Source organism: Centrocercus urophasianus, unplaced genomic scaffold (genome assembly GCF_019232065.1).
Source record: "Centrocercus urophasianus isolate 14NV4802_14NV808 unplaced genomic scaffold, USGS_Curo_1.0 seq_32, whole genome shotgun sequence".
NCBI lineage: Eukaryota > Metazoa > Chordata > Aves > Galliformes > Phasianidae > Centrocercus > Centrocercus urophasianus.
Genome location: NW_024884889.1, coordinates 8029298 through 8043382, shown reverse-complemented (window position 1 = coordinate 8043382; position 14085 = coordinate 8029298). Strand labels below are relative to the sequence as shown.

General features: G+C 40.7%; 1 protein-coding gene across 1 annotated transcript in view; it reads left to right on the top strand.

The window, feature by feature from the left end:
• RAPGEF2 (Rap guanine nucleotide exchange factor 2) overlaps positions 1-14085 on the top strand; it is a 160618-nt gene that overhangs the window by 59002 nt on the left and 87531 nt on the right. Inside the window, exons 4-6 of the mRNA XM_042829793.1 lie at positions 3060-3064; positions 5790-5844; positions 10978-11001. Of these exons, the coding sequence (XP_042685727.1) occupies positions 3060-3064; positions 5790-5844; positions 10978-11001 (84 nt within the window). The remainder of the gene's footprint in view (positions 1-3059; positions 3065-5789; positions 5845-10977; positions 11002-14085) is intronic.

Here is a 14085-nt window from a genome sequence, read left to right as displayed (position 1 = left end):
TTTCACTTGACGCTCAGACCTGGCTTTCTTACCTGCTTTCTTAATTCAGATCTACCTAAAGATCCATTTAAACAATATTTAATTTGGCCACTTCACACATCACATGTAGTTGGAAGAAAGAAGTTGCTTCAGAGCTGCCTAGTAGTCACAAACCTAGCAGTCATTTCCTTCAGTAAGATTCTGATTAATAATCTGTTTGGAAACCAGGATATTAGCAGATTCATGGTATATGAATGTTTATACCTCTTGACAGTTAAACACATCTTTTGGGGGTTAAAATTGAAATGTTTGCTATGATGATAGAGAAGAATCTTTGGCTATAAGTGTTTTGCATGTGAGCTTTTAATGAATATGCTTGTAGTAGGATGCACCATTGTTTTTCTCTCTCGTTAGCCATACAGTGGCTGGATTTGGTTTTCAGTTGTGCTGTTCAGTATTTCTGTATGTATTTGGCAGTTTCTCATTTGCTTGAGCATCCTCACAAGTCCTGCATGACAACTGTCTTGTTCCTGCCGTTTAATGCTATAATTAAACATCACCACCATTTGAAAAATAGCTTGTAATCACTTAGTTGTAGATGAAACAAAATCGTTGCCGTGCCTATAGGTATTGTTTCTTCCCTAAAGATATCTGACTGGCAAAAAAAACATTTAAGTTTTGATGACCTGAAGCCACCCAGTAATAAAACCCCCCATGATTCTGAATCGCCGTGCTGCAGCACAGCACGTTTTTGTGCCCTTAGCAGTGACTGGTGGGCACCAGGCAGAGCTTCCTCAGCACGGCTCAGGCATGGCACGCAAACACGAGGCAGGACTTTGGGCACAGTTTGTCAAGTGCCTGGGTATGTTCTGCTCTTCATAGTGCCCGTGATCGATGCTAGTCTGTTGGCTTTGCATCGTCAGTTCTGAATTTGTGTTAATGTCTGACCTGGTTTTTGAGCCTTCATTAAGACTAAACCAAGGTTTTTGAAGAGACTTACATTTTCAGCTTCCATACTGTATGTTTTACTAAAGGCTACTGAGGCTTTTGTTTTTCCTGAGCTTTTGAGATTAAGGTGTTTGGTTTTGTGTTTTTAGATATTGCAAACATAAAACTCAAAGGAAGGATTGTCTGGCTAAATGACCACAAAATGTTTTGGATGCAAGATCATACTATTTTATACTATTTTACTACTAGTGCCATCATTTTCCTTATGATTTAAGAGACTATGACTTGTTCTGTACTGAGTTTCTCTTCTCTGGTATCAAGGGCTAATTCACTGTGCGATTTTGGCACCAATATACCAATTAAACAGCATATATACACAGTTGCTTCATGTATTTAGTGGCTGCCTGTTGAATCAGCTAGCTCTATGAAACTGGCACTCGCTAATGATGCTGCAGTAATATCTGGTTTGACTGAATTTTGTTTCGTTTTACTGATGGTCTATTAAAAAAAATCAGAAATGAAATATGCTGAAGAAAATCACGCTCCTCATTGTTTGTTTTCATATACACTGAGGAATTGCTTCCTGTTGCTGAATGCTTCGTTTACTCTTTGTTTCCCATTCTAGCTACCATGAGACAAGAATCCAGGTTACATCTAGTGCGCGTTAATGAAAGAAAATATTTTACATGAGTTGAAATATTCACTTTAAGATGCCTGTTTAGTGAAAATTAGCTCTGATTTGAGTTAACAGTTATGTCTCTGGATGTTTTGCCTTTTTTTCTAATGTTTAAAGATAAGGAGTGAGAATCAGCATAGCTATGATGTGTTAAGAAAAAGTATAGTTAGAAATGGATCAGTGGAACTGATGCGTTCAGTGCCAGAGCTGTTGCACTTCTGTATTTGGGATATACCTTCTAATATCATTAAGCATATCTAAAATAACATGACAGATAGCTGGTAACTCTTTAGCTGGCTTATTAATGAAGGTTACAGACAGTGCTGACAATGAGTAAATGATTTCCTGATCATCTTGAGCATTGCAAGGAAGAGGTGCTCGTGGGCAGGCCCTATGGGCAAGGAGATGTTCTCTCAGTAGACTGTTAAACTCGAGGACGTGTTTGATGTCCCAAACCAGTCTAATGGCAGCAGCAGTTATTAAATTAAACAAATGCTTCACTACCTACAGGTTTCAGCGTACAGACAGGAGTCCAAATGAGCAGAGAGAAACAGAGTAATCTGCTGAAACAATATCCTATGGAGCATAAGCCTGCAGAGCAATGTTCTTCCTAATTCCTTCTTATGTAGCACTTAAACGCCTGAAGAAGGTCCCAGTTCTGACAAGTCAAATTTCCTCTGTTCCACAAGTGGGTACTTGAGAGTGTGAACAGTATCTCTTCTGAATTACTGTGTGTACTTTCTGAAATACCTTCAGCTTTCATACTGAGTATGAAATCATAAAAATGTGATCTGCTAGTTGCATCTTGGTTTGAGATATCATTTCTTTTATCAAAATAACTATATAAATCATAGCTCTAGGAGTACTGCCATACGCTGTTTAAATACAAGTCTCAAATCCTGTAGTGGTTTAAATTTGAATGATCCATAAAGAGAATAATTCAAAGTAGATCTTACACATGAAGGAAATGATCTTGCCAATTTCATGGTGGTGTTTTTTTTGTTCTTGTTTTTTTGTGTGTGTGTGAAGAAAGAACCATTCTTCTGATTTCTTCTGAATTAGAGAATCACTTTGGGTGCTGCTGTTTGATTTAGTGCTGCTTCTTGTGTTGCTGGTTCCTGGGTTGAATATCCAGTGTTGAAGGGAGAACACGTGTTCTGGTGCTTGGGATAAGGACATTTGTAAAAGGAATAAAAGTGGTAGTTGCATGGAATCAGTTTCCATGCTGGCTTCCACTGAAAACTGCTTACCTTTTCTTGCTGTTTTAAAGGGGTTAGCTGAGGAATCTGCTGTAGTCAAAGCAGAAGAGAGTTATGTTTACCACATGCTTTCAAGTCCAGATGCTGAACATGACTACGGAAGTTGCCTCTTTTGATGGAATTGAAGTATGTGTGACAGTAGTCATCACTAAAGACCTACGAGATCTTGCCACTATCCATCTGTATGACATGCACAGTCCTGGTGAAACCATGTTTGCAAGTAGGCATAAACTGAATGCCATCTGTTACAGAGCTTCTAGCGTGCTCCGTTCCGACTTGAGAACTAAATGGGTTGCTATGGCCCCAAAATTTAGCTGTTACTAAAGACCTTTTAAAGAAGTCACACATCAAGTTTTGTTAGGGGAGTGAAGGATTCACTAGAAAGACTGTGGCTGTTGGTATTTGAGCCTTTCAGCAGGTTGAGTTCAATCTTCATTTTACCTGAGTGCTTTGGAATGTTTTTCAGCATATTGTGATCAGAAAAGCTGGAAGTTAACATTGGAAGAACTCTTCTGTTTATAATCATGTCCTTTACAAATCACTACATGTGGAGCATGTACTTCTTGTGCATGCCTTTTTTTTAATATCCTGTTAACATTGATCCAGGTTTGTACCTTCAAACCTGGTGTGCAAGTAGTACAGATTATTTTTAATAAAAATACATACAGTTAGGAAAAAAACCTTCATTGTTTTGAAGCTTTGTTTTGAAGTTTGTTGGAGTACCTAGTTTCCCAGTTTCCCAGCTAGAGCCTGGGAAATAAGCTGCAGTTTCAAATAAAATAAGTACATGACAGCATGAAGGACTTGTTACAAGTGCTAGAGGCTGAGAGAGCCTACGATTTTTTGGAGATAAACACTACGATTATTATAAGCACTTCTTAAACTTGGAGTTCCTCTGATGTCTCAAACAACAGTCATATGCTAGAAAAATGTGAAGACAAAGTCTTAAAATATTTTCCAACCCCGCCAGTGGTGTGAGCATTTTGAGGCCTTCAAAGACCTCAATAACTGTGTACCTGAACTGTTGAAACAGAACAGTTTGAGTAACAACTGTGAATTTACATGGCAGTATCTGTCACTATGACAGTTGATAAGTGCTGCTTGGCTTCAGACTGTAGTTGCATGAAAAGGAATACGTCAAGGAAGCTGAGGAGGGAAATGTGATGGAAAAGTATTACGAACCAATCTCTGGATTTCCTCTTCTAGCTCCTGGATTCCTGTAAATAACGCTCCTTTTCATTCTGGGAAATTAAATATCCATTCCTCAGGAAATCCTCTGCTCTCACAAGGGCTGTGATATTAGAATTGAGTTTAAACTTGATGATCCATATAGGTTTCTTCCAGCTTGGTATATTCTATGATTCCATGATTCTATGATTAAAATTTTCTACAAGTAACTTAAGTAGAGACTAGGAATGAACTCTTCTGATTGGCAACTATATTCTTACTTTGTTCTGTACCATTTTCAGGTTTACTGCTTTTTGAGATTTTGAGTATTTCAAAAACTGTATTGGTATGTCATAGAACTTAGAATCGTAGAATCATAGCATTGCTTAGGTTGCTGAAGACCTAAAAGATCATCAAGATCAACTTAACTATACGACCCTAACTCTAACAGCCCTCTGCTAAATCATGTCCCTGAGCACCACATCCAAACGGTTCTTAAACACATCCAGGGACGGGGACTCAACCACCTCCCTGGGGAGCCCAGTCCAGTGCTTAACAACCCTTTCTTTAAGGAAGGTTTTTCTAATATCCAACCTAAATCTCTCCTGGCACAACTTGAGGCCATTTCCCCTCATCCTGTCACCAGTGAGAAGAGACCAACCCCACTCTTGCTGCAGTCACTTTTAAGGTATTTGAAGAGCAGTAAGGTCTCCCCTCAGCCTCCTCTTCCCCAGACTGAACAGCCCCAGTTCCTTCAGTCTCTCCTCACAGGCCATATTCTCCAAGCCCTTCCCCAGCCCTGTTGCCCTTCTCTGGACTTGCTCCAGCACCTCCACGTCCTTTCTGTACTCAGGTGCCCAAAACTGAACACAGCACTCGAGGTGAGGCCTCACCAGTGCTGAGTACAGGGCAGGATGACTTCCCTGGTCCTGCTCACCACTCCATTCCTGATCCAAGCCAGGATGCCACTGGCCTTCTTGGCCACCTGGGCACACTGCTGGCTCATATTCAGCCCACTGTCCATCAGTACAACAAGATCCCTTTCCACCAGGCAGCTTTGCAGCTGCTCTTCCCCAACCCTGTAGAATCTTCTGGGGTTGTTGTGACCAAAATGCAGGACCTGAGGGGTTCTTGATGGCTTTTAAAAAAGCTAGGGCAGAATGACTGTGCATTAATTTTGTAATCTCTCTGCCCCTTGGGATTTGAGTTTCGGGTTTGTTTTGTTCTGATTCCCTACAGATTACTCGTACCATCTTTTCCCTTATAGTCCCCCCCCATAGTTGCTTGTAGGCAGAAAAATCCTGAGAAATGTAGGGCACGTTAATCAAGTATCAGCTGTAGTGCAGCAAACATGGGAAGTTGATTGAAAGCCACTTCGGGTTTGAGCAGTGTTTTGTAAAGCACAGGATCTTCAAAATGAAAAAAAAAGTGCACTGTTTGTATAATAGCGCTGTCTAGCAAAAGAGTTTGCTTCCAGAATAGCTTTGTTAAGGTTTAATTCTAAACAAATGAATGCGTAGCAAGGGGTGAGGAGCACGAGAGTTAAATATATTGTCATGTAAAAGGAATAGGTCAGTATTTCACTAGTCTGCGCTTCACCTTGGAAGGAAATGCATGTTTTAGAGGAGAGAATGTATTTTCCATGTGTGAAGCTTTTCAAAGATGTTTGGTTCAAGACTGATTTAAGACTAAATTCGGACATCAGGGCCTACATAAGGATGATGAGAGTGAAAATACATCAGCGTTCTTTGATCGTGAAGATTGTCTTGGAGATATTTGTGATGTTTTGTTGGCTGGCAATGAATGCTTAAAAGAGTGAGCAGTATCTTTGAGGAAGATATCTTAAATGTACATATTGTCTGTGGTAGCCTTCCCCAGTTGTGATACAGCAGTACTGAAGAGACATGTGTCTATTTGGATAATTAAGGAGTATATTTTGTTTTACACGGTGTGATAGAAAAGCCTTAGGAGAACTTCGAGGTTCTCAAATGTTACTGTAAAAATAGTTACTAAAGTACAGATAAAACAAAAGGAAAACAAAACCAGACAGGTAATAACAATTAAACTTGAATGATCTTATCCCTATTAGCGGTCTATACAGAGATCCCAGCAGTGACTTATTTTTTTTTTCTTGTAAGACTACACATTTACACTTAGTTATACTGCTAATTTTTAGGAAAAGGAGCTGAAAAATCCCACCAGCAACAATTTCAGCGATGCTATCAGCACTGCATTATGAGTGGGGAAAATTGCAGATTGTTTGCATTTAGAATATCTACTAAAAATGGCAACACCACAGCAGATTTGCACTTGAGCAGCAATGCTGGCTGTTTATCTGCCAACTTAGAACTTCTGTGAGGGAATATATGTTTGAAGGTGTGACTTAATTGAGGTGCATGTTTATGCTTTTGAGAATGACTGTCTCTTTGGAGTGGAGGCTTCCTCTGCATTAATCTGGTCATCTTTGTGCAATATTGATTTCCTTGGACTGATGTGCTTGATGGCAAGACACTTGAATTCAGCAACAAAACACTGCCTTCCAGAGAGCTTTCATGCCCATTTTTCTTTCTTTCTTTCTTTTTAATAAATTAACTGGTTGGCTGTGAATTGATATTGAACAAGGTACTGCTATATTAGAGGCAGTTATCTTCTGTGACTTGCTATGATACTTGCGTACTTTGCAGGATCAGATAATTAGCAGGGTTTCCATTGCATTTCATGATTGAATCTCGTATTTAACTTTGTTTAGGAGTGGTTCATAGAAGTTGTCACCTGAGTTGTTTTACCTGCTTATTTTTGACTGGCCTGCAGAACAGGCTTTTAGTGTTTGACAAATCTTCTGCATTGAATGAATGAATAGAACTGAATGCTATTTAGGTACTTATGGACAAACCCAGGGTGGAATATGTAGTTGTATTCCTAGGGACGTTTCATGAGTGGTATGCATAGGGTGTGTAGAGGAGCACTGGTGTAGCTTCAGTTGTCAAAAGCTTTCAAGTTTGGTTATGCTTGCAGTCATTTCTTATGGTACCATGGAGCTGGTAGTTTTCTCTAGTGAGCTTATGCATGCTTGTATTTTCAACATCAACGGTAACTACTTCATATTAAAAATATATATATATATCCACCTCCAGCATTTGCTTAATGTTCTCAAAATCTTATATTTAGATTAACTTTGGGTATACCCTTAACTTCCAAGTTGGAGGTTATCAAGAGTTGTGAAGGTACATGGGTTATGTAAGTGATGTTAGCTGTCTTAGGAACTAAACTCTGAGCTGTGAGTACTCGCACACTTGAAAATCATGATGTCATTCCGTAGTAGGTAACTGCAGTTACAACTAACTGAGTCTTGGCCACAAGACATCAGCAGAATTCAGCTATATCTAAAGCAAGCGTAGGTGAAAAGTAGAGCAAGAAAGAGGAGACGAGTTTAACCGCAGTTAAAGATTGACAACTTTAGAGTAGCACAGAAACTGTAGAAAATGTTTACAGAAATCTTGTCCTATACCTGTGTTCAGTTTACTGATCAGGTGATAGAAAACACAGGCTTCAACATATTGAAACATTACTCCTATTTTTAAGAAAAGGAAAAAGGAAGACCTGGGTAACTACGGGCTGGTGAGCCTCACCTCTGTGCCTGGGAAGATCATGGAGCAGATCCTGCTGGAAGCTATGTTAAGGCACACACGAGATAAAGACGTGATCCGAGACAGCCAGCATGGCTTCACCAAGGGCAGATCGTGCCTGACCAATCTGGTGGCCTTCTATGATGGAGTGACAGCATCAGTAGACAAGGGAAGGGCAGTGGATGTCATCTTCTGAACTTCTACAAAGCCTTTGACATGGTCCCTCACCACATACTTCCCTCTAAATTGGAGAGGTGTGGGTTTGAAGGATGGACTGTTGGATGGATTAGGAATTGGCTGGATGCAGCCACAGGGCTGTGATCAATGGTTCTGTGTCAGGTGGAGGCCGGTCACAAGCGGTGTCCCTCAGGGGTCGGTCTTGGGACCGGTGCTCTTCAGCATCTTCATCAATGACAGATGATGGCATCGAGTGCAGCCTCAGCAAGTTTGCAGATGGCCCCAAGCTGAGCGGTGCAGTCGATGCATTGGAGGGAAGGGAAGCATCCAGAGGGACCTGGGCAGGATGGAGAAGTGGCCATGTGAACCTGATGAGGTTCAACGAGGCCAAGTGCAAGGTGCTGCATTGGGTCGGGGCAATGCCAGGTATTGATACAGACTGGGGGCAGATGTCCTTGAGAGCAGCCCTGCACAGAAGGACTTGGGGTCCTGGTGGACGAGAAGCTGGCCATGAGGCAGCAGTGTGCGCCTGCAGCCCGGAAGGCCAGCTGTGTTGTGGGCTGCATGCAAAAGGGGCGGCCAGCAGGAGAGGGAGGTGATCGTCCCCCTCTGCTCGGCTCTTGTGAGGCCCCATCTGCAGCGCTGCGTCCAGGCCTGGGGCCCCCAGCACAGGAAGGACGTGGAGCTCTGGGAGCGGGGCCAGAGGAGGCACTGAGATGAGCAGAGGGCTGGAGCAGCTCTGTGTGAGGAAAGGCTGAGGGAACTGGGCTTGTTGAGCTTGGAGAAGAGAAGGCTCCTACAATGAGGGAGACCTCATTGTGGCCTCCCTGTACTTGAAGGGAGTGTATAACCCTCAGGCAACCCTACAGACTTGGGGAGGAGTGGCTGCAAAGCTGCCTGGTGGAAAGGAACCTTGGTGTATTGATGGACAGTGGGCTGAATATGAGCCAGCAGTGTGCCCAGGTGGCCAAGAAGGCCAATGGCATCCTGGCTTGTATCAGGAATGGAGTGGTGAGCAGGACCAGGGAAGTCATCCTGCCCTGTAGGACAAGGGGGAATGGTTTTAAACTGAGATGCAGGACGTTTAGGTTGGATATTAGGAGGAAGTTTTTCATCCAGAGGGTGGTGATGCACTGGCACAGGTTGCCCAAGGAGGCTGTGGATGCCCCATCCCTGCAGGCATTTAAGGCCAGGCTGGATGTGGCTCTGGGCAGCCTGGTCCTGGTTTTTGGTGACCCTGCACACATCAGGGGGTTGAAACTAGATGACCTTTGAGGTACTTTTCAACCCAGACCATTCTATGATTCTACTCTTGATGCGTGTCTGGTATGAATCTGTTACAGTATGGGTATGACTGCACTGGAGTTTGGGGGTATAAGTGGGGAAGAGCATTTTCTCCTCATTTGAAACTCAGGTGATCTGTAGGCTTCCTTTGGTTAAGGATGGACTTGTGAAGCTGAAGTAATGACTCATTTACTTACATATTTATAAGACTTTGGAGGGCTGGAAGTAACCAATGGGCGTATTTAGATGATTAGCATGGTCCTGGTACCATAACTGAACAATTTTTTTTAAACAATATTGTTTTTAAGAAAAGGTTACTCAGTGCCATAGAGAACTTTAAGATGCTTGACAGTTTTCCTTCAGATAAGGCTAAAAGCTTGAAATAGTTCAGAAAAATAAATCCAGTTACACTTGACATAGTACAGCATGCTGAATGAGGGATAATTAATTTGCAAATGATCATCTAAGTAATTAAAACACGACTCTCACCATTATTTTTTCAGTTTCTTTATTCATTTATGGTTATGGAGACCTATTATGAAGTTATGTTGAATGCATTTTACTAAGATTTATGGAAACTGATTTAGTGAGGCCATGTGTTTAGCCCTGCCTGTCAATGAATAGCTTGTAGTGAATGAACTAGGCACGTCAGTGAGGGTGGGAAGTGCCTCTATGTATGGTTTTATTTTACTGCCGAAGACTCGGATGACGTCAAGTTACTCATTTTTATGTTTGGTCAGAAAGTTCAAAAAGATGATGTTTTCTGGTAACTTCATTATGGAAATCTGCAAGGGAACTTGAGAAGCTTACTGACTATTTTTCAGGGTAAGAAAAGGATGGAACATCTGAAGGCTGGAAAAATACTTCTCTGTTGTAACGAATTTCATGAATGTTAATTAGACTATTCAGACAAGGTCTTGCCTCTGCAGTAATGTTTTCCTATGACTTCTCCTTCCTTGAGTCTATTATACAGATCTCATGATGTCACCGAAATGATTGTGGCAGTGCAGACGTCATTAAGACAAAGCATAAGCAAAGCTGACTTTGTTCAAACCATTTGTTAAAATGTTTTTTTTTTAATTGCAAAATAATCAGGTTTTTAAAAGAAAGCCCTTGTCTTCGAGTATTTCCCAACATAAATTATTGAGGCCTTCTATTGATTTATTCCTAAGAAAGATTTTTCCTGTTAACTGTTCTTCTGATGTAGCTGCCTTCTAGCTTTCTATACTACAGATGCTGCGAAGTTATACTTCAAAGCTGCAACAAGCTGCATTTGTTTTCATTACTTCTTCTTTCCAGTTTTATTTACATATTTGTGTACCTGCAGTCTAAATGCAGATAGTGAATATCACGGGGAAAGCTTATAAGCTCATTTCTGCTCTTAGTATATCTGAAATGGTCATAAAGAATTAACTGCTATTCCAGTCTGAGATGTATTTGGGATTACCTGCTGCTCTAAGGGCCCTGGGCACCTGCCATCATCTGCAGTATGCTTGTGAAACAATATATGCAACACTTCAGGGAATTTCAGAGTGGCTTTTTGACCATTTTTCAACTTCAACTTTTAGAAAGTTAAAGTGAAACGCAACAAATCTGAAACTTCATGTAATTTTTTTAACGTGAAATGAAGCAGTCAGGCTCACAGCCATGTTCAGTCTAAGAACGAGGTGGAATTTAAAAATGAGACAAACTTCAAAAATATTAATCTTTTCTAAAAGAAAAACAAATGGCAGGCATATATATTTTGAGGACTGGCTGAATGGCCTTTCTCTGGAAGGAAACATCCAGAATCAAGCCAGCTTCAAATTATTCTCTGTGGGCTTTCAGGAACTTCTTTTGAAGTGCACGTGCTGTATGTTAGTAGGTTAATCTTACCCAGATCTGGGTTGTGTGTGCATAAGAAATAAGGGAGTGCTTATAATTATGGAGATAAAATACTGTGATCTGTTATCTGTAAGGGTGGTGACCGAATGCATTCAAAACACTGAAGGAACCTGGTACACCTTTCAGCTTGTGCAGATCGATTTCAATGCAGTTTCAGTGGGAATCAGCTAAAGCATTACTATGCCCAAAGCATATGCCCTTGTGGTATTATTATCCTTCATGCAGCCTGGCTGTTGTTGGGCATTCTCTGCAGGACTTGCTGGATTCATTCCCTGCTTGACATCCTTCTGCTGTAGTAGGATGGCATCTGACCTGGGTGCCATCATTCTTATTAGCTCACAGATAGTGATTTAGGTTGCAAGTGGAGCAGGGAGCTGCAGTGGTGTGGTTTTAAGCTTTTCCCTTTTGAGCTTCCCCCCCCCCCCCACTTAGCTTTGGCATTATAAGCAACTTCTTTCCCTGATATTGGAGCTATTGACTCTGAGAGTGTAAACACCTAAGCTATCATATGACACTGGGTAAGTCTAATCATCCTTATCCATGGTGTTTAGTGAGCTCACGTCTCAGAATTTCAGAGGAGAGACAGGTCTGCAAATGCCTTTTCAATTCAATCCAGTTGCCGACATCTCAATTTTCCTCTCACCTGGAAAGTGAATCTTTAGAGGAGCTGTTTGCTTTTGCTGAAAACAGTCCTAAATATAACGTGAGAATAGAGGAGGTTTAAAAACAACAGAAAAACCTCTTATTTTGATATGCAGATGACTGTCACATTTTAATTTAAAGTAGTATTTAGCACAAGGCAGAGCAACTTGGGGCTTCTCTTGCATGCTCGCTTTTTCTAAGGCATTACATGTAACGAGAATCAGAGATGTCAGCCTATATTGTACAGTTTGAATTCTGGTAACAAGCCTCTGACTTTCAGTGGTCAAATCCCTGCTTTCATGGTTTTCAGCATGCAGTTTTAACCCAGGCAGCCTGCTGCTACCTTCCCCCCGTGCATCCTCCGCAGCGCTGCTCGCATTAGAGCTGCTCTGCATGCATGAAGGGTTCTGCCTTTTATCCAAGGGGTCAGAAGCTGGCCATGCCAAATTTAGTTTTCTTCAGAACACTTAAGCTTTTCCCTAGGGATGGCTGGCATGTCTACGTGCCCTTCCTAGTAGTAACTTCTTTTTGCCCTTCATCCCTGTCAAGGGAGACTTGGGTGGAGGAGTGATCTGAGTTTCACGTCATCCAGCTTGTTGATGTGAAACAAAGCTGAAAGTAGCAAGATTAGAATTAGAAGATTAGCCACTAAAGGAGGACTCTCTTTTTCCTTTTAAAATCTGGGCATATCAAAACAAGAAGTGATGTTTGGGGGAGGGGGAAAGAAGAAGTGGGAGAACTTGACTGTATCCCTTATTGCCCCCTCCCTAAGAGACAGATAGAAAATAGAGTCCCCGTTGTTTTTTCTGTCTAGTTCACGTTCTGAAGATACTTAGCACGATCCTTGTGTATTTCATTTGGGTGGTTTTCTGTGATTTTCCTCAATCTAGATGTCAGATGAGCAGTGTGATTTGTCTCAGAAATAGTTGGACAGCACTGATTTACGTAGCTAGAGATGCGTTTTTGTGATGCAGACATTAAAAGCATGGGCAACTGAACCACTACACATTTTGCCTTCTGTGTACGGATTTATTCAGGTGCAGACTGGAAGAGAGAAGGATTAGTTTCAGGGAAGGTGGGGGGTGGGAAGGCATTTATTTTAATCTCTACACTGAGATACCCTGCGCTGGTAAATATTGCAAAGCAGTGATCTGACACCATGGGCATATTTGTGTGTCGTGTGTGAAAACTTGAGAAGAAATGAGGTGTTTGAATATCTGGTTGCTGGGGTTTTGGCATAAATTACTGCCTGCTCTTCCAATATTTTGTACATCTAGGTAAAGAAAATAAGCCAACAATTAATATGGCACATAATTGCTTGCATGTACCTACCACAGGAATTTTGGTGAACTCTAGAAGCAAGGAAGATCTGCCTGTATTTTTCATTGTGTTGGAACATGTCTAAATGGAATATGGTTTCTGGATTAGAGGAAATGGCAATTAATTAGAGCTGGTTCTAAAGCAGCAGCTTGGCTGTGAATATTGCATTTACAGATGCATCCAACTGCCCGTGCTTTGTGGAGCTTTCTCTCTAAGACTTAAATGTCATCTTGGTACCACTACATTCGTACATGAATTAATTAGTTTAAGCTACTGCAAGGTGGTAAATGTGACAGAAAATTAAGCTTTGATAAAAAGAGCAAAACTACAGTTGTGTATATTCTATTACATGTAAGTGCTTATAAAAATTACTTGGTTGAAAGTACTTCTTATTTTTAATTATTTGTTTAACCTCAAGTCATTCTCATTTTGCTTTTAGTCACTGGCTTTTTTGCATTAATTGTAATTTAGTTATCGTAAAGACTTGACATTTTCAATTTTCATTTAAAAATAACAAAACAAACCCTAACTGGGGATATAGAAACTCTTAGTTTTCACTTAGAAGGTTTCTTCTATTAACCAGAACATTGTAAACTGCAATACATCAGTCCCTTGTATGGGTGTATATGAGTTAAACAGAAATAGTTGAGATATATATTTACAGAGAAGGGAAGTATCATCCACAGCGTGAGCTCAGTTTCAGAATTCATGACAGTGGAAATAAAGTTGTAGATGACTTCTATGGATTAGAACACCTGCTTTTATATTTATATAGATAAATAGTGAGCAAAATGTTTGTAACAGTGAATGTATTTGGAGGTGATGCCTTTGAATAGTCAAGTCAAGACTTCTCTTGGTCACCAGTTGTTCACCAATTGTTTTAGGAAATATTATAGTTAGGAAGTGTTGCTTGGGAAGAATATACATACATTTTTATCATCTGATTTCAAAATAGTTATGCCAGGACTTACTATAAAGTGTTAACATTTCCTGCAAATAAAATAGTTTGGTATATTTTAAAGGGCTTTTTTTTTTTTTTTAATGTAGATTTATATTCACATCATGCATCCGGTAGCTTTATGGGGGCCAGCAAAAAGATACCGGATGCATGATGTGAATATAA